We start from the raw sequence: 26,975 nt of genomic DNA on the forward strand, positions 1-26,975 counted from the left end.
GAGATGACATCGAAGCATGCAGTGGAGGACACAGTGTAATGTTTCCATTATGGCAGAAGAAGCAACAGGGACCTATGCTATGATGATAGCTTTTGCATATATATCAATGCTACATGTAAATGGACTTGGTAAACGGACTTGTACTTACGTAGCGCTTTTCAAGTCTTTCTGAGGTTGTCTGGGGTTCGGTGTCTTGCTCAAGGACACTTCAGCAAGTGACTGCTGGAGCTGGGATCCAACCGCCAATCTTCCAATTGATAGACTACCAACTCTACCCACTGAGCCACAGCCGCCCCGCACGTGTAATTAGATGAATGTGCAGGCATCCTCACTTCTCCAGCCATGGATGTGTTTTAATCATCCTGTTTCGTGTTGCTCTTCAGCTTTCGAACAGGTTGCATGATATACGTCATCAGGGGAGTTGCGAGGGGTTTTGGGTCCCATGGAAAAATGTTAAATTGGGCCCCAATACTCAACTACCACTATTTTTGGTGACACATGTCAGTCATTGATCCTTAGAACTGTCCTTACATTCCCCTTCATATGGCACCCTGAACGTCTTCATTCCCACCTGGTGGGAATGGCTGGTGGTGAATTTTCACATATATTTCCTGCTGTGTTCCTGTCTTCACATGGATGTTTTAACAGTGGCTGGCAGGAAAAATCCAGGTAAAGTTGGGGTGAAAAGTTTATCTGGTAACATATGCAGCCCACCTGGAAATTTCAGGGAGTTTTGTGCATGTGTGAATACAGCCTGAGTAATTGCTCCATCCATTGAACAGTTCTTAATTTTCAGCTTTTCAAAAGCTGTTTATATCTACATGAACAACCACAGTCAATTGTATGTTCAGGTAGTCCTCCAAGAACACAACTATTGAGGGCTCGAAGCTTCATCCAAAAGTGGCATGATTTTAAAGTTGTAATGAGATTTGTGAACATCAGCGTTAACTCTGGAACAACCAATTTTACAAGATATTAGTTTTAGCTTTTACTTTCAAATACTAAGCAAATGTAGTACAATTTCAGAAATTGTTGCAAAGTACAAATAGACAAAACAAAGATCCAGATTCTTTGAGCTGGATTCAGTTACACCACTCCATCAAAACACAACACACTCTAAGGCCTGTTATTGGCAGCTCAGCAGATGGTTGGTGTTAAATTCTGTGATGGACTGCAGCCGGCCGGATCGATAGCTTTCCTCTTCCAGGAGGAGATCTGATTAGACTAACCTGCTGCTACTCCCACTCTCCTTTTCCATCAGCAGAGGAAAACACTCAAAATACACTTAGCTTAAACATATACACACACACAAACACACTTACTGTAATGGCATACACCTGGAAGTATGCACACACACATGCACTCCCACATGCACCCTGGAGAAAATTGGATGTTTGAGCTTTGCTCTGAGCAGCTCTCAGAGAAAGTCAAACAGTGAGTCAGCAGACAGATAGATAAAAGAGAGGGAGAGACAGACACAGGTAGGGAGGGCTGCATAAAATAATAAAATTATAGCTTTGAATTAAGAGGAGAGAGAATAATTTTACTGTCTATATTTATTTGATCATTGTGTATCAACCCTGGAATTACCTCTCAGGCTTCTGCACATAAAACACCTCATGATGTCTGCTGTCTCTGATCTGTTGTTTATCTCCTCTTTCAAAGGAAAAACATCATTATTTCTTGACACACATGCATCTTGCCTGCCACATCAGTTCATTTAAAGACTCAATTGTGCCTTCACTTTATGCTTTTCCTGTTTTTTTCTCCAGACTTTATATCGCTCTTTATCTCCCAACCTTTCTTTCCAATTATCACACCTAATGAGTTTAGATCATTAGACCAATATGGGGTCAGTAATCCCACTCATGAATTGAAAAGACACCCAGCATCACTGTTCTGTCTGTGTCTATAATGCACTAATGAAAGTGTTTAAATTTGTGTGTTACTCTCCAGTTAATTTCTCCCGAGGGAGGTTATTCATTAAATCATGTTTATTGTTTATTAGCAGATTAAGAGCCCACAGTGTGACTCTTCTTTTTCCTTTGCTTGACTCTGAGTGCAATCTTCTTTCTGTTCGAATGGTCACACATCATTCAGCTGTTTTCTTTGTTGTCTCTAAACAGAGCCTAATTGAAAAACTAGACATGTCGAGGGGGGCAGTGGTAAGTGAGATTCATGGCGCGTTGTCGACATGAAGTCGTACATCATAGTTTGTGAGGCGGGCGACAGAAGCTGCCATTATTGGATCAGCGTTGCTTCATTAAGTCCCAACACGACCCAGTCTGTGGCTTACGCCTGTGGACAGAGAGAAAGATGGAGAGGGAGAGAGGAGTGTAGAAAGACACAAGCTGGGAGGGAAAGAGAGAAGGAAAACAGAGTAGAGAGATAAATACTTAAAGAGACATCACAAAGAAAACACTGGAACAAAACTACAGCCTGCCAGTTTCTTTTTAAATTCAATGTGATTTAGTGTTTTCTTATTGGCAGATAATGTGATGCAGAAATCGTTGAGTAAGGGAACAATACATTAGGAATAATGGCCAGCAGCTTCCTGTTAATTCTGGCTTACTCGACATTTCCACAAAGACTTAGGCAGAAGGTTGGCAACCCCGCTGATGGCTCACCACATCCAGTCTCAGAGGTTAATTTCTAACAATCTGTCAGCCTAATTTTCCCTCACGACTTTTGCGTTCACTTAATTGGATTATATTGTGGCTGAAGAAATCATTTCAGCATACTTTAATACTTTTATAATTGCTGAATTCATATCCAAATATTTAATTAAAACTACAACTTCAATGGTATAGACCAACAGGTGTTTTCACATTCCTATACTGCTGAACTGGGAGCTAAGACTGATATAGAGAGGGTGCCATCTGGTGGCTGTCCTGTGCATCACATTCTGGAAAAAGCAGCACAAATGACACCCACTTCATAACTGGTCCCTGTTTGTAGACGTTAGCCCTTTCAAACCTGCACAGGTGTTTTCAATTAATTGGACTAATTAGACATGCTTTTAGGACTTGGACAAACACAGACTGTACTCGGAGGTCCAATCAGCGACATTAAGTGGAAACACCTGCGTCAGTGTAAACATGGACTTATGTATCATTGAGATGCTAAAATGTTAACACGAAGCGTGTCTCCTTCTCAAGGAGTTTCAAGGTACCTTTCCACCCCGCTGATTCAATTTGCTTCTTAAAAACTGCATCTATGAAGTCACATTCACATTTTATCACTCCATCTGTACACGCTTTTCTCCAAGAAGTGAATCACATTTCTCTATCTCAATTAAAATCTTTGCTCCTAATTAGAAGCTTCAGTGGGTAGGACAAATTGATGCATCATGCACAGAGATAGCCCAAATAGGATTTTAATGAAGAACAGATTGATTTGGAGTCACTAAGTAAAATGAAAATTATGAAAATGTATCGGGACATGTTGGAACCGATGTTGGAGTTTGTAAGCTAATTATGCTCACAACACGTCGAAGTATTAAAAGACAGCGGCAAATAAACAATAATAGGATAAAAGAATAGTGGCTACAGATAGTGTCTGACAAAGAGGGTAATTTTATGGTGAATAACTTCGACCTTTTCAACAAGATGGAAAAAAGTTGTGACTAGCCTGCAGATAGATTATTAGAGGGAACATGATGAAGCATAGTTTGAAAACAATCAAAAGTAGATGAAGTTCCTAATCATTAACTTATTGATTAGGGTGATGACTTTTTTTTTAGGCTAATTTATATCTGTGCTGAAAATAGAAAATGGCCTTAAATTGGGGGCGCATGGTGGCCTAGCGATCTAAGCGCCCCACATATAGAGGCTACAGTCCTCGTCACAGAGGTCGCAGGCTCAATTCCAGCCTCGACCATTTACTGCATGTCTTCCCCCGCTCTCTGCTCCCCACATTTCCTGTCTCTCTTCAGCTGTCCTATCGATTAAAGGCAAAAATGCCCAAAAAATACAACTTTAAAATGGCCTAAAGTTATAGGCCTGGGCAGTTATGCCAGATTATTTAGTATAGTATTGTGTTTTTTTCCTGAAATTATGATAACATAAACTAATCAGCCTTAACATAATGATCACCTACCCTTTTTCATCAGGTCAGGGCCAAAACAGCTCTGGCCCAACAAGACATGGGCTCCACTGGACATCTGAATGTGCTGTGAAATCTGGCACCAAGACGTTAGCAGCAGATCCTTTAAGTCCTGGAAGCTATGAAGTGGAACCTCCATGGATCAGATGTAGTTGTCCAGCACAAACCACGGATGCTTGATTAGATTGAGGGAATTTGGAAGCAAACACTTATTGTTGTGTTCCTCCAAACCACCTTCCCCTGTTGCTATGTGGTCCAGTTCTGATGCTCACACGTTTATTGTAGTGGTGGACAGGGTCAGCATAGACACCCTGACCGGTCTGCAGCTACAAATCCTCATACACAACAAAGCATGCACATCTTTCAATCAGAACCAGTATTCACTTTTTCACCAGGTGTCCTTGTGTTGGATTAGACCACACGGCCCAGCCTTTGCTCAATGAGCCTTGGCTGTCAATGAAAGTGTTGAAGGTTAACTGTTTTTCCTTCCTTGGATCTCTTTTGGCAGGCACTGAGAGAGGGAACACCCCGCAAGAGCTGCAGTATTTTGGAAATGCTCTGACCAGGTCGTCAAGCCATCTTAGTTTGGCCCTTGCCAATTTCTTTCTCACCCTTATGCTCACCCATTATTCCCCCCTCCAACACATCAACTTCAAGGTGAAAATGTTTACTTGCTGCCAAACACTAACTAACAGGTACCATTGTTAAGAGGATGGATACCAGGGTCATTTGTGTTAGAGCTTGTCCCTCTGCCTTGTTGTAGTAGTTGCCTTGGTGATGACATGACTGGTTGGTCACTGTATTCAACAAGAAAATAGTTGTCTGTAGATGGGATTTGGGACTACCAAAATCATATGCATAGTTGACTTCACCCACAGGACTGCTGTCCTTTAACATAACCCAGTAACAAACATGATGAAAATACAGATGCACAGCGCTGATAGAAACATTATGAAACTGTTGCATTTGGGTTATATTTAGGGGTCAAACTTTTGAGTTTGGTTTCGTAATAAATATCTGAAATCTCAGTCTCCAAGGGGGATAGTTATTTTATTAACTAATTCATCCAAGGCTTATCTATTGTTGCTGAACAAACAATAATTGCATACCAATGGTTGCCATTTAAACACTCGGCCCCCAGAAAGCTCTGCGCATTACCCCTGTGACACCACATCTTGTCTTTTAACCCTTTTGATTTTTTTTAATGAATCAAGCACACAAAGCATAGCATCCTAATAAAAGTGTGTTGTCAGGTGGATTTTGTCATAGTTAGGACAAAACAAGCTGGCTGATTCTTCCTGTTACCAGTCTTTGTGCTATGTGAAGCTAGCTGTCTTCTGGCTGTAGTTTTGCAGAGAAGACATATAAAGGATAAGGCGTTGTTAGCTGAAGGTTATGCAATTAGAGTCCTGACAGGTGGGAGCAGGACCCCAACACGGGGGTCTGGTCTCACCCTGAAGGGACTCTCATTCACATAACCACCTGCTGCTGTTACATTATTCTGCCAATTACCCAGCTACCAACTTAAACTAAAATAAGCTGAAAAAAATATGACATTTAGCATTATTCGATTGGTTTAAAAAAAAATATTTCTACAGCATGTCTCTCAGATTCTATGGTTGGTAACGCTTTCCTGGCAATGGATTCTGATCAGCCTCCTTGTGGGACTAATAAACACTAAACTGAACATTACAATTCAAGGTCAAGTCAGGGTCAAACAGCTTGTTACACTTAACATTCCCAGTGAAGACATGCAAGCAGGACTTTTGCAAGATTATTTATGTTGTCTTCTTTCCCCATTCGGCTCTTCTTCTTCTTCGAGGAGTTTTTCAGCTGGCACACCTTTAAACAGGCCTAAGTACCATCATCTCTAAAACACTGCTGCTATTATCTCAACTGCTTATGGTTTGAGTTACTTTAGATAGATAGATAGATAGATAGATAGATAGATAGATAGATAGATAGATAGATAGATAGATAGATAGATAGATAGATAGATAGATAGATAGATAGATAGATAGATAGATAGATAGAGCAAGCTTTATTACTTTGTAGTGATGGGCAACTTAGAGATACCCTGCTGGGTTGTAGAACTAGATCCAATGTTGAAATATCCTCCATGTTGTTCTGCTTACAGATTTAGAATGCTAATAAAAACTGACCTTTTTGCCACAGTGACAACAGGCAGTGACGAAATGTGCCAGACTCCTCTCTGCTGATTGATTTGATATGGAGTGTTATCAGGTTGAACCTAATGTCACTCTGCTATTGAGAATCAATAACAGTTGTTATGTGATTCCGACCAATCGGAAGCAAGATTTGAGCACTTGGGCTAATTAGAAAGAAAGGCAGGTAATCAAGTATCACTATGTCATCAAACTCTCATCAATAGAGGCAATATGTGCTTACAATTTGTGGCGCTGTCAATGTAATCTGGAAATGTATGTAGTCCTAACCCCCATGGGTATGAATAACGCGTCTCTGGGCACATTTTTCTTTACTTCAGTTCATTTGTAAATTTTTATTACATTTTTTATTCATAACAGCAAGAATTAAATATAGCAAAGCAGGCCCCATGAAAAAAACATGTCAAGTACTTTTCTCTTTACCACACACATCCACCAAAGTAGGCTGACATACCTCAGGTTCTATTAGCCACATTCATGACTTCTACTTATACATGATGTTGTCGTTAATAAAACCCCAGCAAACAGAGCAAACACATTCCTCACAGTTTTAGAAGGTACAGATAACCACCTCTGTTCATTTCCGGTTCCTTCTACCACGCTTCTTTCTGATGAGATTATATTTTATGGCTTTAGACAGTGACAATCAGTGTTTTTTTTTTCTCTCTGCAGGTACCTTTCAGAGCAGGTGGCCGGCGTGCAAACATGACCCATCCTTTCACGGGGCCCGCAGCAGTAAAACAAGCAGAAACAAACTGCAGCAGAAGACAGAATACATCATATCAGCACTACAAGCAGAGAAAACAAACAACAAATGAAAAAAAAAAAGGTTCAGTTTACATTATATCATAACTGTAAGCATGCGTGTTTGTAGGAGATGAGAGATGACGAAGATGATCAGGACGATATTTCAAACTAACGACTTAATGACCAAACCACACAACAGTATTTTAATCTGAAACGATTCTTAATTTCGGCCTGATGTTGAACTACATTCCTGTGTGGTCAGTTTCATCTACTACAAAGCACAGCTTACATAAACATAAAGAACATACTTATAGCTATGGTGTTTGTGTTGCATGTATTTTAACTCCCCAAGTGGTAAAACTTTAGTGAGTATATCTTCAGGTATCTTTTTTTTTTAAATAAACCACTATTCTATTTTTTATTTTTATATATATTTTATTCCATTACATTGATAGAATATTGTATACTGTAAATACATCTTTCTGTGTAACATGTTTTCTTATTCAGTATTACTGTGGTGACTTTTTTTAAACGGTATATGTATTTCCTTTAACATGCATTCCTCTCGGAGTAAAGTAAAGAGACAGGACGTGTTGTGATTGGTTGGGCCTGGAAGGGCGTGGCCATGACACACAGACCTGTTGGTACAGGCAGGTAAGGGGACCAGACAAACCCAGTCAGGCCCTCACGCTGGAGGTCAGTGAACGCCTCCTCCGGAAGGTTACCTGGCAAACTACAAGCTGCTGACGAAAAAGAAGAGCAACACTTGGCCTTTTCGGAAAGGGGTCGGAGAGTGAGAACTCAGTGCCCTTTTTGATGCAAGCAATTTTGTTCAGCCTTTCGTAAGATTTTTTTTTGTTATCCTAGCAAAATTCCTTGTCATTATAGACGTTATTTTTTTATTCAAAATAAGATCTCAATATACATGATTCTCTCTTTTTTGACTATGTACAGAAGTGCAAAAAAGTCAACCTTTATCACCTTTTATCGCCTCCAGATTCCCCCACCCCACCCTTTTGTGTTTGCAGTTGGCTGAGTAAGAAACAGGTGTGCACACACGGCTCCATACTCGCCACGTTCACCTGACCCTGCCAGCAACGCCCCCGAAAAAAGTGATCAAATATGCAGCTTGTTTTCCAACATGGCCCAATTTCCAGGGAGAGTAAAAATATTAAAACAATAGTTACTATTTGAAATGGATACAGTAGAAAATAACATCTTTACTCTAAACATTTAAGAACTAGATTTTTTATAATAGTCTTTTTTCTTATTTGACTAGTTACAAACCTTACAATCATTAAAATATTACTCGGTTTTCGGCGACGGTTGCCACAGTGACAACTTAGCCTCTCTGTTCTATTATTTCATCACTGTTAGATACTCATATAAAACATCTTTGTTCAAAGAACACAAAAGAGACTAGAGAAATGAACAAAATGCATACAGTTCAACAATATGCATAACGTAGAAAATATTGAGTTTACAATCATAATCATACTCAAATTAACATTACATGGAATTTCAGGAAACTGTGCATGAGGAACACACAAAAACACACACTTTTATCCTATATTCATTGTAAGAAAGATAAATATAATATGCAAACTAAAAATCAGAACTAAATATCAAAATGTCTCTAAACAAAAACAGAAAAACCCTCCTAATCTAAAAGTTAAGAAAACACTGACAAAAAAGTGGCGAATACGTAGTGCTCTGTGTGTGTTGAGTGTGTGTTGGATGTGTGTATAAGTGTGTTTGTGTTTGTGTGTGTGTGTGTGTGTGTGTGTGTGTTAATATGGCGTGGATTAGGCAACTGGATGGTTCAAAATGGCATGTTGCATTGTGCTGACCCGATGGTACATTCTAAGGCTTTGGATGAGTAATACAATCGTTTTTATTCTCGCCACTTTCCCTGTACTATCCACCAACTTTAATATGCCTGAAGAACACCCAGAACACGACAAAAAACAAAGACTTCTAGAGATCTACTCTTTAAACATGAACTTTCTTTGGGCTGGCGAATGCAGCCTGCACATTTTAAACATTTTCTCCCTGTAGTCTACCCACAATATCGAGTAACAGTGACACAAAAAGACTTTGGCTGACTATCTTGAAACAGTTCTCTGGTAATAACAAATATTCTTAAATATGTCAGACTATATACACTCAAACACTCAATCTACTTTGACCATCAGTCTTAAAATATGCATAACCACACAAATGAAAAACTAATCACACCAGTTGCGCCATTGATTTCGACTTCTGTCTCACAGCAGTTTGGACACCAACATACAGCCCTGTTGTCTCAAAGCTATTCAATGGAACAACTTCTTCATTGGGGGAGTCTTTGGTCTATCGCTCAGGCCAAGACCCCACATACAACAATCTGACTTTTAGAGTCGATACTCTAAAGGTTCATGGAGAAATAGCTGACAAAAAAAACAAAGGTATTCATTCAGAAAAAGATTGAAGGGAATCAGACAATCGTGGGATGATTATCTATTATTTTGCTATGGGAATGACAGGGCACCAAATTGGACATTTCATGCTGTCCAGTACAGAAAATAAGACGTTTTAAAGGGTATTGTTGATTTTTACACTTTGTAACACTGCTTAAATACCATTCATGAGTTTAGGATGTATGGCACTTTACATGGACGCCTACAGATTAAAGACATGTGCTTAAGAGATAGAAAGATAGGCTACAAAGGTTTGAAAGACACCTCACAGACATTCAGTTGCTATTTTGCCTCTGAGTGCACTGTATGTAATTTCCCTTATTACTGGTTAAATAAAATCAAATAAGAAACAAAATTGTGCATGCATATGTGATTCAGTCAGATTTTCCGTTTCGTCTTCCTCAACCAAAATTCAAGGTGCACCTCTGTGTAAACAACTGAACACATTCAGGTGAAAGACCAACAACCTATGAACAAAACACAAACTCAAGTCATGATTCCCGGTAGATGGACGCACCAATCCAGTCGCTTTAAATGATGACCGCTCAGCACATTTGCCTCATGTTGACATTCAAAGTGTGTCCGGTGAATAAAGGTAAGTTGCCTCTGCAGAGCGAAAGGCAGTCTTTGATGCAAATGATGTTCCTTTCAGTTGTTGTGTAATAGTGTGCATGATGAAAACAATCTTAACAAACTGTGCCTCCTATGTTAACATGCAGATTTATTCCAAACCGCTTCAGATCTGGTTCTTCGTTTATGCCCTCGATGTTCAAGGCGTGAAGGGTGACTGCTAATCTTGGACTCGACGTCAGCACGCTCCAGTTGCGTCTGGTAAGAAAAATACAGTAGATCAGATGTGACGGTAGCAGATGGCTATAACAGAGAAAGAGAAATCCTTTACTAACCTTCAATGGTTTTATTGCTTTATGTTAAAAATCATTGTCATTATTTTTGCTATCAGCAATATGTAATTTTTTTTATTATAGTATGGTTAAAGCTCTAGTGAGGAGATTTTAGCTGGTTATGAAAATGACTGAAGTTATCATGGATGCTTTATTATGAGCTACAATAACAAACAAGTCCATCAACGTTTACATTGTCTATTTCTATTTAATTTTCAATGCCTGAAAAAGCTTTTTTCACCATAATCCACTATAAATATTCCCAGTGAGTGAAATGTTTGACCATTAAAAGGCAGAAGGGGGACCTTTTATGTCAGAAAAAATACTGACACACATTTTTTGAATTGCTTCTATGATCTTGTTTTCAAACTCTGCTATTAACTCTGTTGCCTTTTTTTTTATTTTTAGTTTTGGGGCATTTTCACCTTTAATGGATAGGACACCTGTAGAGAGACAGGAAATGTGGATAGTAGAGAGTAGGGGAAGATATAAAGTAAATAGTTGAGGCTGGAATCAAACCTGCAACCTCTGCGACGAGGGCTATAGCCTCTGTATATGGTGCGCGTAAAATATATTATTAATAATAATCATAATAATAATAATAATAATATGTACAGTACCAACTCAGCAAAGATATATGAGATACCACACTGTCCACAGGGGGAGTTAAAATCACCACCAACAGAAAGTTCCTTATAGTAACGCTCAGTGTGGTCAGAGGAAGGCGAATCAAACAAGGGATAAGGGAACATTTGAATTTTAAACTTTTCTAATAAGTCTTTTGAAATGTGTTATGTGTAAGTGAGGGAGAGGAAAGAGATGACAGGACACAAGTATCACTTTTCAGGCCCATCCAGTCATGCAAGATGGCTCTCTGCTGATGAGTCTACTTCTGCTTGTTTAAAGAAAGTTTGTTGCTAAGTGCTTGGCCATTGATTAATCAATTGCATGTCTCCAATAACATAATAAATAAGTGGAATAATCAATAATATAACAAAAGGTACAGTCTTTTTGTAAAGGGTCCTCATAACTTTTGCTTTGGTTTGATTTGGCACTAAATAAATAAGAAGGGATGGATTGAATGATTGATATGCCCCATTATGGCATCCACAGCCTCACTTTAAGCCTTATCAGACAAACCCTACAGTACCAATGGCATTAGTGGTAATCAGTTTTTGAGAGGTGAATAATTCAAATTAAGTTTGTTTGGCTTTTAGCTGGGTCAAAACAAGAGAATCACATATTTCTGATCTGGTGTTTATAATGTTATAAACCTCTGATCCAATGATTTGATACAGTAATATCCATATATGCAGTACTCTGTCATCAACATAAAGCTACTATATATGAAATGATTCCATAACATTGTTATAAAACTGATGGCTGAGTACCAAGCAGGATTTATGAGATGCTTTTCAGTGTATCATCACAAAAACTTTTGAAAGCATGGTGCTTGGCGGCTGGATTTACTTTCTCTATATCATTTTTGCACCACTCAAGTTGATTAATGGAGTTTGACTGCGAAAGCATCCACAGTGGCTTAGTCATATTCGGCAAACATGAAATAAATGGATCTGCCCTGGTGTTGTGCTCACGTTATTTACAGGCCAACATTCATATGAATAAATCTCTTACTTTGATGTGTTATATACCGCATCAGTTACTGAGCTTTCAAGGACCTCTAAAGAGAGCCAGGCTAGCTGCTTAGCCCTTTTTCTTTATGCTAAGCTACCTGTCTGAAGGCTTCACTTTCAGGGTGAAAGGGAAATCTACTTATTCTACTCTTAGCAAAGAAGTGTATTTCCCACTTTGTAAAACTTCTCCTATGTTCCCTATTACTCTGATAAAGTGGGGATAAGTGTTGTTGAAGACTCTTGACAGCAGAGTTACAAGGCTGATAGGATGAAATATTGTGTGACAGATGTTATAAAGAAGTGCAGTACATACTGTTCTGATGGAGACTCCTACATCTGGGTCACATACTTGTGACTAGTCAGATGTTCTGCAGATATTATTGGAATCTGATTGAGAGGAAAAGGAGAGAAAAGGAGGAGGGGCATATGGAGAAGGACAAAGAGGGAGGGAGACAAAGATATCAGTTATAATGGGAGTAAAATAGAGCTTCAACCTAATAAAGAAAAGCATTTTCTCTCCAAATAATCTGTATCAGTTGCTTTGAGAAAATTGGACATGAGCCTTGTGCAGCATTTTTCATTAAGAGGCACATGGGGATTACACGATTGAATAAATAAATGAACCAACAGTTACTGAAAAGTCGAAGCTGATAGAGAAAGAGAGAGAGAGAGAGAGAGAGAGAGAGAGAGAGAGAGAGAGAGAGAGAGAGAGAGAGAGAGATGCAAACCTGATTGGCTGTTGCGGTTGCAAAGGGAACACTTGTGGCAGATGTGGTGGCTGCAGACACAGTGGCTGGATTAGCACCGTGCATCATGGGTACTTGGAGGAAAAGACCACACAGGCAGTTGAAACCAGAGCAGATTGAAAGCTTTTAATAGTCACACTTCATTTCTAGGTCTGTGTATGGAATGCTGATAAACATGAGAAAATTGACTTGTAGCTTATGATGAAATGTTTTTTTTTTTATGGGTGTTGACCATTCTTTATATTAATGACTGCCAATGTTTGCACAGAATGGCAAAATACATGATGTGGAAATATCAGAGCTGTGATGCAGCTTTTTTTTCCCCTTTAAAAAAGGAAAACCATAAATCAAAATAGGCAACAATTCCCACAACAAATAATTCAAAATTGAACTTAACTCACATTAACTTCCAATAATAACTCCTCATGTTTATATGGCATGTATAACCAGACAGTATAATGAGGTACTGTTGAAGATAAAGCTTGGGATGGAGGTAAAATAAAGTCAAAGTCAGAGGGATTTATAACTGCAACAAGCATTAGGTGGCAGACAAAGCATAAAGGGTGCGTTCTGAACCACAAAGATGTTTCACAGAGTTTGACAAATCATTCAACTTCTAATCCACAATTACATTCAAAATCAGATTTCACAGCTTATTTTCTTTAAAAAAAAGTTTTTTTTAGGCTTAAGTCTAAATTCACAAACAGAGAACAAAGTGCTCACATTATGTGGTGAGTTCAATGACAAGTGAGTGACTACAATATGCTCAATGATAATCAGTAAGAAAAGCTGGCACCTACCAATACTTGTTGCAGGTGTCATGCACAAAATCGAGCCTGCCCATCATGCATTGCAACAGGGAGTGGAGGGAATAGGGGGGAGAAGAAATCAAGAAAACTCATTACAAGTGTTATAAAGTCAGACCTGGTGATTAACAAACTTTGATATGTTTTACATCAATGCAAAGCGTCATTTTTTCCTTTGCTGCAAGAAGCGTCATGAGACATACACTGTAAAGCTCAGCAGAGGTGAACTTCATAGTCTTGTGCTCTCACTGTCTATAAAAATGGAAGAGCAGATTAAACATTACCACTGGTCCCATTTTCCTGTCAGCAGTGGAACAGCAGTTTGTACCTTGGTAGTTTCAAATAACCTGCTTTCAGGGTCCTGAAATTGCGTTGCAGTGACCTGACAGTGTGGAAGTGTTGGACGTACGAGGATCTGAGTACCCGAATTTCTCACAGAAGGGAATCAATGGCAGGCTATTCTTAGGCTGTCAGAGGAGAATATAGGCCACAGTGTAAGATGACTAGGCAGCGACCAGAGGAGTGCGGCTGAAATAAAACGTATGTGTGTCTCCGAGTGTGTGTGCAAACTCTACATGCACACATACATTATTTCAACGGTATATCTTTTCTCCTCTGTAGTCCCTTTATGTTGCAGTTCAAATTAATTGATTGAATCGTTCTGAACTGTGTCATTTCACTATCAAGGTGCCAAAGCCAATATGTTAGCTAAAAAACTCTGATAGATATTTTGGATCAGCTTCATAGACTTTAAAAAACTTTGCAAGGATTGAATGCCCTGCGTTTGTCTTTCAGGCTGCCTCAGCAAAGAAATGGATTGAGCCTGTTTGTTCTGGATGCATCCTGACAGTTTGCTAAGGAGGCCGAAGGGAAATAATGATTTGACATTTTTTAATTGAACTAAAAAGAAGCAAAAATACATGTTAATGTCATGAAGATGCAAGAAAGGTAAATATGCAAATGTGATAGTTTTCAGCTCTGTATGGATGAACCTTTTTTCAGCAGAGTTAGGCCATAACTAATACTAATATCAAGCGGGAACATTAAGTGGAGCAGAAACAAACACTTCTTCTTACGTTGCAAATTGCATTAGTTGCATTAATAATGTTTGGAAAGCAACAGTTATTGGTAACACTTTATATTAACTACACACTTTTAAGCATTAATTAATTCTTAACTCATCATCTGTAAAGCATTGTTCATACATTAATACTCATTTATATATCATGTAAAAACACAGTTATAAATGTTTTATTATTCATGAATATGACTATAATGTGTTAACTAACTCTTTGTTTAGACTTTATAAATGATGGATTCACCAATTACAAATGAGCTATTATGGTCATAATAAACCAGTTAAACACATTTACAGGTTATGATTCTAACATTTAGTAAGGGTTAGTGAACACCTTATTACATAGCAAATTATGATTAATTAAGGTAGTCACAAAGGACTTATAAGCTGCTTGTTCATGGTTTTGTGAGCTGATCAAAAGTGAGGACTTTTTATGCTTTACAAAGCATTCATTAATGAGATTTAAGACCAGCAGCACCTTAAAACACAGAATCCAAGTTATTGTTCAGTTTTGCAGCTGCATTTTAACTTGTGTTTACAAATGGTTTTATACAGCCAGCGTTTAAATGTTACTGTGTCTTTTTATATATTTGATATGTCATATTTTATTTGAGTTTTTCCACTGTGAGCACTTTAAGTTTGAGAGATTTTCTTTTTCAGTTGCAGAGTATTTTAAGTTCATATGAAGAGTTATTTTGATAAACGCGGTTTTATACAGAGGTTGTTTCCTTTTAATAAACACAAGTTTAAGTCCATGTGTTGTGTCTGTTTCCTTATTCTGTTGAATCAATATCTGTGACTTCTGTGTTTTAAGGTGCTGCTGGTCTTAAATCTCATTAATGAATGCTTTGTAAAGCATAAAAAGTCCTCACTTTAGATCAGCTCACAAAACCATGAACAAGCAGCTTATAAGTCCTTTGTGACTACCTTAATTAATAATAATTTGCTATGTAATAAGGCGTTCACTAACCCTTACTAAATGTTAGAATCATAACCTGTAAATGTGTTTATAACTGGTTTATTATGACCATAATAGCTCATTTGTAATTGGTGAATCCATCATTTATAAAGTATAAACAAAGAGTTAGTTAACACATTATAGAGAGTCATATTCATGAATATTAAAACATTTATAACTGTGTTTGTACATGATATATAAATGAGTATTAATGTATGAACAATGCTTTACAGATGATGAGTTAAGTATTAATTAATGCTTAACTAATGCTTAACAGTGTGTAGTTAATATAAAGTGTTACCCAGTTATTACCCTACAGAAGACCAAAATTGAGAACTCAAGAATGAGGTCATACATTTATGAGAAAAAAGTTGTTCATTTTGAATAGTTACAAATTTACCAGAATTGAATTGCACGATTAAAAGAATACAGCCTCAACAATAAATTTATGAGGAAAAAAATCATAATTTTAGGCTTTGATTAACCTATGTGGTATATTTAATATTAAGGTCAAAAGAGCGTCCAGCCAGCTGCACTATAATGAAGAACACTGTCAGGGTTCTGAAACCATCGTGCAAAAAACAGAGTTCATTCTGAAACATGGCGGGCTGACAGGCAGCCTGTGCATGCTTCTGCAATCGCTGTTTCTGTTCCTCAGCTTTTAAGTATAACTTCACAGAAGGATGCAGGTTCCTCATTTTAGTGCAGACAGCTGGCTGCCCCTCTGATGCCCTCTTTGTATTATTTTACATGTAGATTATCCATATCCTGTATTTGCAACTTCATTCTAACAAAATTACAACTTTATTAGGTTAATTCAAAGGGATATTTCAGTTCAGGCAGGAGGGCACATCTGTGTTGCATCAGAAAATAGTGCAAACAAATGGGCTTTCTCATGGCAAAGTGAAGTGCTGAAGAATTCCTCATTAGAGTGTACACCTAAACCGAGATGAATGCTTGGGTTGTAGTCTCTCAAAATTAGCTAAATTATGTGGCTGACTTGGCCCCATATGCAGAAAATGCTGTAGCCTAGCTTGTGTGCTGTTTCTCCTGGCAGTTTCTCATTGAGGGGGCCATGCTGACCAGCATCCATTGTGGCTAATACAATTACTTGTGACATGTTACTCAAACAACCCCTCTTCAAAAAAAAGAAGAAATATCCCTTTAAGACACTTGTCTTGTGAATTTAAAACTTTTTCTCGTAAATATGACTTTTTTTCTTGACATGTTACAACTCTATTCTCCAAATCTCAATTGTTCTCCAGTCTTTATGTTGTTGTAAGTTACAATGTATAAGAAAACAAACAAACAAACATAAAAAAAAAACCTGGCACCTGACACTAGACCTTCAACCATGCTTAACATACATGTGCAATTTCATTCAAGCTATTTTTTTTTTAACATTGTCACCTACAATTAAATCACATAATCATTCATCCACTCAATGCTGATGCCAAAACATAGTCAGGGAGTTTTGTGAGACCTGACAGCCAGTAGCAAGCAATAGTACAACTATGATAAAGAAGTCTTACCTGATGGTATGAAGGCCGCCTGCTGCTGAAACTGCATGTTGGCCAGGGCCTGTTGGTACTGGAATACACCAGCATTGAACATAGTGGTGGCACCGTTGGCTTTTTCAAGTGCAGGTCTCTTTGGTAAAGGAGGCAAGACGGGAGGGAGCCCCTGATGAGGGGATGACACCGAAAAAAAAAAAGGCCAAGGGGAGTGAGGGAAATCAAGAGGATGGTGGCAGTGATATTCGGGACAGAGAGGAGAAAGAATTTCATTAGAAGACAAAGTTGCTCTTTTTGAACAGTTATCACAAACAAGCAGGCAGTGGACGATGTAACATCTGTCTGAGCAATACACAGTGGTGCTAAGTGACAAACTGTGACATGACATAACAACACTTGAAGGAATCTTATGACATGATTTTGAATTATAGAGAACATGAAATATATTGATTTTGCATTTAAGGCATTATATCTACGGGTAGAAATAACTATAATACAATCTCTCGTATTGATTGTTGGACCATAAAAAGAAATGATGTAGTTAGGGCAAGCTGCACTGCCAGCTCCATGAGAAATACACTCTAAGCAATGTTAAGACTGTTAAGACCATTTTTTAACGTTACACATGCAATATGGGAAGTGACATCATCATGCAAACACTACCATACCATATTAAACACTAATTATTACATAAACATGCCACCAATTATATGAGGATCACTTAAGGTGATGAACTGACCCCTGAAAATGAAGTCCTGATGTTTTTTCATCAAAGATCTTTCTTGTTTTTTGGTTGTTGAAGTTTTAAACCCAGATTCAAAATTATGTTTGATCACTAATTTTAAAGTTCAGTTCATCACCCTTCAGCGTCTACTCGTCTCAGATTGTTAAATACCTATTCCATGACAGAACTACAAAAGTATATTTACTACATCACAGCTACATGCCAAGCCGAAAAGGTGAAAGGTCATAGTACCAGGTCAAAAGTTGCGTCGAGGGGTCGCTTCAGTGATTTGACAGCCGACTGAGTCTTAATTAGCAGGCAGCGAGCACATGATGGCAATGGGCCAATGGGGGTTCAAGCGCATTAACATAAACCAGCACAAGCGGAGGTGCGTCATGGGGGCAGCAGTGCAGTGTGGGTTGGTGAGAAAAAAACAAACAAACAAACAAAACAAAAAACAAACATAAAAAAACAAATCATTGGAATGCAATATACAACAATAACAAGACTAGAGCATGCACATTAATGGCTGTAGGGTTACTCAGGAGAATTATTCCTTATAGTGTCCCTATTATAAAATCTCTGTGGTGTGGTCCATATAGAGGGAGTGATGAGTACAAATTTGTATATATCGAATTTAAAGCAATTCTGAATTATTGTGCCATACAGCTATATTCTAGGAATACCACTCTACATAATCTGGGTTTATGTTGGTGCACTCTTGCAGCAATCGCTCTGATACCATGGCTACAGTATTATGTCAAGTAGATCCTAACCCCTGAGGCCTAAACTATGAAGCAGGATTATAGGCTATAGAGGGAACTTCAGGGTTAACTGACAGGGTTTTTCTTTAGCCCTAGGAAGGTGTTGTTTCTTCTAACTGGGTAGATCACCATGGAACACCCAACCTGCTCCAGGTTAGGTGTCCAGGATAAAAGATCATCCTCGGAAAAACACCCCTCACTGACCAACTAACTCTTGATCGTGGAGCTCTATGAGTTGATGGAAGGAGAATTGGCTCACACCAGATAATTGAGTCTGGTTCTGCTCGAGGTTTCTGCCGGTTAAAGGGAAGCTGTAACTAGCTAAATACTGCAAGATGCAATGCTCATGGTAGATTAAGATGAGATAAGACCAAGTCCTGTCTTTAAGAGAGGACTGGATCTTATCCTTTCTTGATGTTGGGTCTTTGTTAATAATTTAACATAGAGTACGGTCTAGACCTGCTATGTTTGTAAAAGCGTCTTGAGATAACGTTTGTTGATTTGGCGCTATACAATAAAGATTGATTGATTGAATTATAGTTGTTGTATGGATGTAAAATCCAGCAAATTAATCACTTTGAATCGTGTGTTTCGTATTTATTCTTAATACTTCCATCTCTCTTTGACATAATCAGGGCTTTGGCTGCCGTGTTTTCACATCTAAAACGGTCATAAATGCCACAAGAGTAAATCAGCTGAACATATTAGTTTGAGATCTATCGTGCACTAATGATGGGAAATAGATATTTTCAGCCTTACTTTGTGCATTGACTCTCAGCATGTGGTCTACTAGTTCTTCATTTTGCAAATGCAGCTGTATTGATTTTAGCCTGGAGTATGTGTTTACATATATCATACAGTGAGGTTGTGAAATAGGATGATATGCTAACGGCAGATTTGTTCACGTTGCAGATGGTCGTGTCTTTCTAACTCCAACCGTTCACGGCTAACTCTGGGTTGAAGTATCATATCATGTTGATTACCATCTTAGTTCAATCTCCTTTGTTAGGCCAGATAACTGCAAGATAGTCAGAGTATGTTTAACTAGCTTCATAGTGCAGGCCTCTGGTCTCAGGACAGTTTTCAATTCCTCTCCTGACTAACTCTTATTTCTGTTATCAAAAAAGAGCCAAACACTGTATTAAAATATCTGTCCTAACACACTTGTGTTTTTTTCCAATGACTTAGAACCAGAATAATATATATTGTGTTCAGTTTCCATGTTTCCAGTAGACATAATCTGCCTTTCTTTAGGTAAAGATTTTCTTTTTAACCTTTAAAAGTGCTGTACTTACATGAGATAGATGAAAATGAAGCATATAACCAATCAATAGAAAATCTAAGCACAAGCCTCACCGTGTTAGCTTTGATTAAAACTAAAGCTTCTTAGTGCAAGCTCTTCATTGACAAGAAAATCCCTTTTTATTTATGTTGTTTATGCAGTTATAATGTGACCCAAGAAGTGTTGGCCCATCTTGAATGATAATTTCTCCAATGATTGTCTTTTCAAATACTGTACAAGCTAAATAAGAGCGAAAATTGTCTTTACCTTGCAACATTTCAAAAGGAATAGAGGTGCGAAAAGGCCAATTTCTCCAGATAGTTGTTAAAACGATGATGCAGGTCTGATCATATGCCAGATTTAGCTTCCTTGCTTTTGAATAACTGCTGCATAATGACATCTGCAGTAGTTGGCAGGCAGAGCTAAACCTCATTTTGTCCCCTTACAGAAAACTTTCACTGCATTGCAGAATCGGGGGCGAAATTGACGGTAGTTTCTATAGTTGTTTTTTCAGCACAAAAACAACAAAAACTATTGACTGTCAACAACAGTGAAGTATAAAAGTAAGAAAGCAGCAAAATAAGGAGGTGCAAGGAAGGGACCAACCAGCAGGATCTCCATAGCCTGCTGCACATAAAGGAAAACATCATACAATTTGTGTTTTTTAAAGTGTGTTTTCAATCAGAGCTGAGGAGAGCAGGAACAGGAGAGGCTGCAAGGTGTGCTGGGAGATTGAGTACAAGTACAAGGTGGAAGATGTTGACTAAAACAACTATATATGAAGAAACTGGTACAAAGAAGTCCTGTTAACAAATACAAATATGGGATTTTGGGATAATTCTATGACTCCAGGTTTTTTTTAATAACTCTCTGGCTGATGCTTTGATACCACTAATCATCCATCGTCCGTCTCGGTGTTGTAATCTATGTTCAGATACCTACCATGGCTGCAGCAGCAGCAGCCTGGTTGACTTGGTGTTGGGTGGCTTTGATCTTGGCCTGCAGGTGAGCTGGAGGGTGAAAGTACTTGCACTTCTCCCTCGAGCAGCGGCCCTTTATGTAGTCCATACACACGGTGACTGTGTTGTCGTTGGTGTCAATCATCGTGCTGTCTGAGGGGTGGGCAAAGCGGCAGTCGTTCTCCCCGCGCGTGCAGTTCCCCCGCTGGTACTCCCGACATACCTGGAGCACAAAAATATACACCTTTGACTTCTTTTTCCTTTTGTTTACATAACAACACGACCTCAGACACACACAAACGCAAGACCTGAAACAGTCATTATGAAGTCACAGTTCACTTTCCTTCATATTTGATGAAGTAATCAATCTGCTCAGTCATTTGAGAACTTGACAATCACTTTAGCAGACAGAGCTAACCAATCTTGGTGACAGATCCAGCCATTACAGCTGATTGATAAGCAGAACAGCCCGTAACCAGCGTTTACAGACTCATCAATCACACCACATTTATCCATTATTCAAATGAGCTGTGTTGTTGTTGTTCCTCAGAGGAAACAGAAGGGGGCAGCATCTGCATGAGCAGCTGGGAAACTGATTGCCTCAGCCTGAATGTGAGGGCTCAATGAGGCTCATGGGAAATATAGAGACTGGTTACCCTCGAGGGGAGGCTGTCGCTGACGTAATCAGAAACCCACACATCAACACACACACACACACACACACAAACACAAGGTGGGTGCACTTATAAATTATGAGGCAGCATTTTTTGCCGGAATTAAATTTTGACACTTAAAGAGCTGTGCAATAACTTAAGATGTCCCTTTGAGCGCCGACAGACACTGCTGAGCCTCATTCAGGAACCTATCTGCCTCCAAATGAAATGTAATTTCATGCTACGTTGTATCGATCTATCAGTTATTGTGATAGAACAAGCCATTTGCCAAATGTCTGTTTACCGGTCTCAGTGTCTGCATGCATAAAGGATTTGATTTGCTGGTGGAACCGCTGGCAGACAAAAGGCCACCATCACCGCTATCTACAAACTAACCCTGCTCTGTTTGCTGTCATGACGGCTCATCATCCACAATCACCCATCTGTGAGCGCTGGCCGAGGAGGAAGGATTCTCCCTCCTGTCTGTCTGTCTTCTTTATTTCTCTTTTGTACCTCTCTCACACACTCAAATGTTCACATATGAATCATCACCTACATGTAGATATACATTTCCCACCACTACTGCCACTGGTCTTGTTTTAAAAAAAAAAGAGAGAGAGAGAGAGAGAAAGAGAAAGAGAGAGGGAGACTGCCTTGTTGTCAGGCAGATGTTGGAGAGGTGGGTAAGGGAGGGAGGGAGGGGTGGAAACAAGGGAGAGAGGGAAATGTAAGGCTGGTTGATGAATAAAGAGTAAAGGACAGAGAGATGGGGATCAAGGAGACACAGTGAGAGTCTTTGGGGGATCGAGTGTGTGTGTATGTATGTGTGTATGTATGTGTGCGTGGCATGGAAACGAAATTGGCACAGGAAGGGAAGATTTAGTGGAAGCAAGGTGACGTTCTCTGCGCCAGGTGTGTGTTTTTTTCTGAACAGTGTTTAATCATGCATTAGAGAGAGCTAACTCAGTGAAAGTGCTTAGTTGGACAAACAAATAAAAGGGCCTGTTAATCATATTTCCATCCCCATGGTAACCATCCCTCTAGGCCATTTATATCACCATGGTTGCAGGTAAGTAACATACGATTTTATGCATGCTGAAAGTCTGCAGTGAAGCTTGATGAGAGATAGAGACGGAGAAATACTTCTTGGGAGAGTTGTCTTCTAAAATAGGAATTTCTCTCAGCCTCCAGGAAATAGCCTGTAACATATCTAACGACTGGTATGTGTGTCGGCCTGCTGAATTCCAGCTATGTTTATTCTGAATGACACACAAGAGAAACTGAAATATGGCCGGCTCTTTTCTTGAAGATATTTTTAGAGAACCTAGTTCCTGGCGAATGAGGCTAGTATAAGAAGTCCCCTGGTTAAAAAAGCAAACCAGTACACAGGGCTGAGTGCAGAAGTGACCACTGAGCCGGAGCATCTTCAGGGAGAAAAACAGTAAAAACAAGCAGATTTCCCTTCGTCTCCCAATTATTGCATTTGGCTAATAAATATTTCATATCTGCTTGTGTGTTTACCGGACTTTGGTGCAGAACGCTTTCATTCCATTGCCAGCAAATCACTTCACTCTGAGTAAAGACCTGCTTGTTCCTCTTCTCCTTCCTCTCAGCAGTCACGACTCCTCCATGAAATTTAATCAAACCTCTCTCATTTCTTTCTGTTATCTTTCCCTATTTTCTCACCCCGATGACCACAACAGGTCCACCAATTGATCTCCTACCTCGCCCTCCATTGCTTTTTCCTGTCATTGACCTGCTTCCCTCGCTCTATGTGTGTCATCAGGGCCCACAGACCGTCTCTGCCTTGTCGCCCATTAATTAGCCAGTTACCCTACTTTAAGTTTCAGATGTAACCTTCCAAACGTGTCCGCATGCCTCCAACGATTTCCCCATTACTCTGCTGCAAGTGTTTCCCGGGTGGGGCTGCATAATGGATGAGATTGACTTACTGTCCAATTAATGATTATCTGAACACAGCTAGAGGAGCGGCAGTCGTCAGGTTTCAAATGACTGATTGCTTTCACGGAAGAGTTAATGATTTTTATCTGAATATACAGTATAAGTTAAGTTTGTGGCAAACAATGCTGCCTCCTGCCTGCTGATGGGACGCAGAATCGACAACGGGGATGTTTGCAGAGAGATACTCTCATTAACATCTGTGTCTCTTTGCTTAAGTCTGGGTAATGGCTGTAATATGGTAATGGGATGTAGTTACTGTTACAGAAACTGTGTACTAGATACATAATTAAAGTCGACAAACAGGATCAGTCGAGGCAGGACTTTCTCAGCCCAATGCTTTTAATATTCACACAAGCACAGCCCACTCTTCAAAGCCCTTTTCGTTTGCATAGCTGGGAAAAAGATCCTCAGCATGTGAAGCATTTGTTAGCGTTTTGTTGATCGGTCTTTTAATCTGTAACTGATCTGAAAGTGTTAGAATATTTATGGAAATCCTATTGTCATATTTACCTTTTTTTTTTATTACCTGCTACTATGTGTGTAAAACATACACTGTATAAAAAGATGGACAAAGTGACAGCTCCTCTAAAGCAAAGCCAGAACATTTGGAGCTCCCCCTACTGAGTGGCAGCAGCATAAGTCTTAAAGCCCGCCTCCACCATGTAATCAGACGGGACATGGGTCAAACTTCGAAATCAAAACACACCCCTAGAAGTCACTTTTTTCAAAGATAGTTTCTGTCATTTTCGTTGGTTCTTATCACGCTGTCTTATGTCAATGTGTTCAATTTGTTTAGATTTTTTTTTTTTTCAATTAAAGAGATGTAAAGCCTTGATTAAAAGCTCTATCAATGAATGTGGCTTTGACAGCCCTGTTTGCACCCAGTTAGTTAGAAATGGAGAGGAGGAAAGTAATGCACACTAACATAGTAGTCATTGATCTTTTCATAATGGAAACAGGATGCTCCTAAGCTGTGGATTGTGTTGAGCTAAAGGGATTTTTGCTGTTTTATCCCCAGTTTCAATGTGTGTGTGGTCAGCAGAAGAGGTACACTACAGTCCCACCAGCTGATCCCTATTGCACTGACTCTGACTCCACATAAATCAATCAATCAATCAATCTTTATTTGTATAGCGCCAAATCACAACAAACGTTATCTCAAGACGCTTTTACAAACATAGAAGGTCTAGACCACTCTATGTCAAATTATGAACAGAGACCCAACTTCAAGACAGGGTAAGACTCAGTCTGACCCCACCTTATTCCATCATGAGCATTGCACATCGCAGTATTTAGCTAGTTACAGTGGCGAGGAAAAACTTCCTTTTAACAGGCAGAAACCTCAGGCAGAACAAGACTCATGTTAGACAGCCATCATGCCTCGACCGAGTTGGTTCTTGAAAGAGGGATAGAGGTGAGTAAGAGAGAGGTGATGATGAATTATGAAGACAGAAGCTTACAAAGTTCCATCACACTGGAAATACACCAACAATACAACAGTGCCCATTTGAAGGTTTTTTTTTGCTTCACTTTTTAACAACAAGATGAGCCCATGACATGTCGCCCATCTTTACATACAGTCAGCAGTGTAGATTTGTCAGTTTCTCACCTCCAGTCTGTCTGTCCTCATGAGTTTCTGTGCAGCGGCAGCAGCAGCAGCCGGTACGGGGACATTGGGGTTGCTGGTGACCAGTACAGGGGCGCTGGGCAGGATGTCAGCAGGCATCAGGCCGGGCGACACAGGGCCAAGGTAAGGGTTAAACGCAGCAGCTGCCACAGCAGCAGCGTTAACATTGGTTGCAAGGCTGGGTGTGACTGAAAACATGGGCTGTGGGCACATAAAATGAGAAAAATGGTTAGAAAGATGTCTCAAAGAAGTCAATTCATAAAAAACTTTAAATATTTAATTACATACTCATAAGTATAATTCCACCCTCCTACATTCCTTTTCACATATCCCATTGAAAATAGCAAAATGAGAGATGTGTGTGATTATAAGAGACTGGGATAATGAAGGAAAAAAGATGGCAGAAAATACTCAGTTAATGGGCTTACATCAGAGGAAACACAATATGTCTTTGATGGCTGCTTGTCTTTCATTTGACATAACACATAAAAGAGGTCTCCACTCTGTATGCTGTGTCACCCACTCCCCACGGCTCCAATTGAATCACACGCTTCACACACCAGAGATCACACACATATAGGAGTAATAAGGATGAGGGATGTCATGCTGTGTGTGCAAAGAAAAGGGAGGGCAGGAGGCTTTACTGTTCAAGAAAAAGAACCTGCTGCCTATATGTGGTTTACCAGGATTTGAAAGAGAAAACTTCCCATGAGGGAGGCTAAGGAGTATGCTAGCTGACGTATTGCGCTGTAAGTTTTCCCTGCACGTTCCTGACCTCAGGCCCAGTCTGAGGATTGTCTCTTGAGTCCCTGCCAACATGACACAGTGAGTAATAGAGCAGCAGGGCTGAACGACTACATTCCTCAAAAAAACGAAAAAAAGCTCCTCAATGCTCTGGGATGACTCAGAAATATCTGGAAGAATGGCGTTGACTCTCTGCCCTTTGGAAGAAGATTTACATCCTGTCACAAGGTCTGGAAAAGTTAATTCAACCCTCTTTAAGATGAAAAATCAGAATGGGATATCCTCATCTCAAGGTTGGGATGATGTCACATTAAAAGCCTCTCAGTCACGAGGTTGTAACAAAGCAGTGATGTCATCCTGAAAAAGTTTGTGATCCTTTTAATGGCTTTTTCTGGAATGTCTCTCCACTTAGCATTGAATGGTTTCCAATAACGATAGGTCATGCAGATTCCAGCTATAAATCACAGCCGCAATGGACTGAAAACAATTACGTGAAATTGTGCATGTTTACACAGTAGGACCAGAATAATTTCTCACTGCATGCTTCCTGTCGGCACTTTGTTTTGCAGCAGTGATGATGTGCCTGTGAAGCTCTTCCTCTTTTACAATCCTAAGATGACAGCATTTCTCTTTACATGCTCTGAAGCCAAGTTACATGAGCAGATCTTACACAATTTGGCTGCAAATGTATGTAGAAGATTCAAACAGAAGTCACACATGTTAGGTGTTGAAATCCTTTTTCTTCACAGTTTTATATAAAAGCAGGAAAGCTACAGCACATAAGTGTCCTCTCAATAAGACTGAATAACTTCACTTGCTCTCTGAGACTTAAAAAGCAAGATCAAAAGATGTGTGATCTAACAGAGCTGTGTTACAATGTCGTGCTGTGAGGAGTCATTTCTGAAAAAAAGAAGTCAAATGATCGTCTGTTCTTTGGAAAGAAGATGCACTAAGTCTTAAAAAGATGTATCTCTGGCATGTCTGACCATAGAGTCGACCAAAGGCAAAGTCTTTAAAGTTGTAGAATAAACCGACTGCCTCTCTATTAATAGAACGCTTCTTGATCTGATGTGTACTTAGCTGATAGGCCTCAATGCTTTTAGTATCTTGTCACATCGCTTTTTCC

The 26,975-nt window shown here is 39.3% G+C and overlaps 1 protein-coding gene and 1 long non-coding RNA gene across 7 annotated transcripts in view; both read right to left on the reverse strand.

Annotated features, from left to right (window-relative positions):
- Window positions 1–1,988: 1,988 nt before the first annotated feature.
- Window positions 1,989–4,284, reverse strand: LOC117824878. The gene is made up of 2 exons (XR_004633739.1): window positions 4,099–4,284; window positions 1,989–2,351 (listed from the first exon to the last, which is right to left on the reverse strand). It is a non-coding gene; the product is annotated as an uncharacterized LOC117824878 (long non-coding RNA).
- A 2,321-nt stretch (window positions 4,285–6,605) lies between these two features.
- Window positions 6,606–26,975, reverse strand: part of LOC117825906 (muscleblind-like protein 1) — a 95,317-nt gene continuing 74,947 nt past the window's right edge. For 2 of the 6 annotated variants that reach the window (XM_034701886.1, XM_034701887.1), the window contains exons 4-11: window positions 25,088–25,306; window positions 20,847–21,086; window positions 18,111–18,164; window positions 17,153–17,303; window positions 13,579–13,614; window positions 12,761–12,852; window positions 12,346–12,419; window positions 6,606–10,324 (exon numbers count right to left, since the gene is read on the reverse strand). In XM_034701886.1, the coding sequence (XP_034557777.1) occupies window positions 12,363–12,419; window positions 12,761–12,852; window positions 13,579–13,614; window positions 17,153–17,303; window positions 18,111–18,164; window positions 20,847–21,086; window positions 25,088–25,306 (849 nt within the window). In that variant the 3' untranslated portion in view covers window positions 6,606–10,324; window positions 12,346–12,362. The remainder of the gene's footprint in view (window positions 10,325–12,345; window positions 12,420–12,760; window positions 12,853–13,578; window positions 13,615–17,152; window positions 17,304–18,110; window positions 18,165–20,846; window positions 21,087–25,087; window positions 25,307–26,975) is intronic. The other 4 variants (XM_034701891.1, XM_034701892.1, XM_034701888.1 and 1 more) reach the window with 3 other exon arrangements.

The sequence above is a fragment of the Notolabrus celidotus genome, chromosome 14 (genome assembly GCF_009762535.1).
Source record: "Notolabrus celidotus isolate fNotCel1 chromosome 14, fNotCel1.pri, whole genome shotgun sequence".
In the NCBI taxonomy this organism is placed as follows: Eukaryota; Metazoa; Chordata; class Actinopteri; order Labriformes; family Labridae; genus Notolabrus; species Notolabrus celidotus.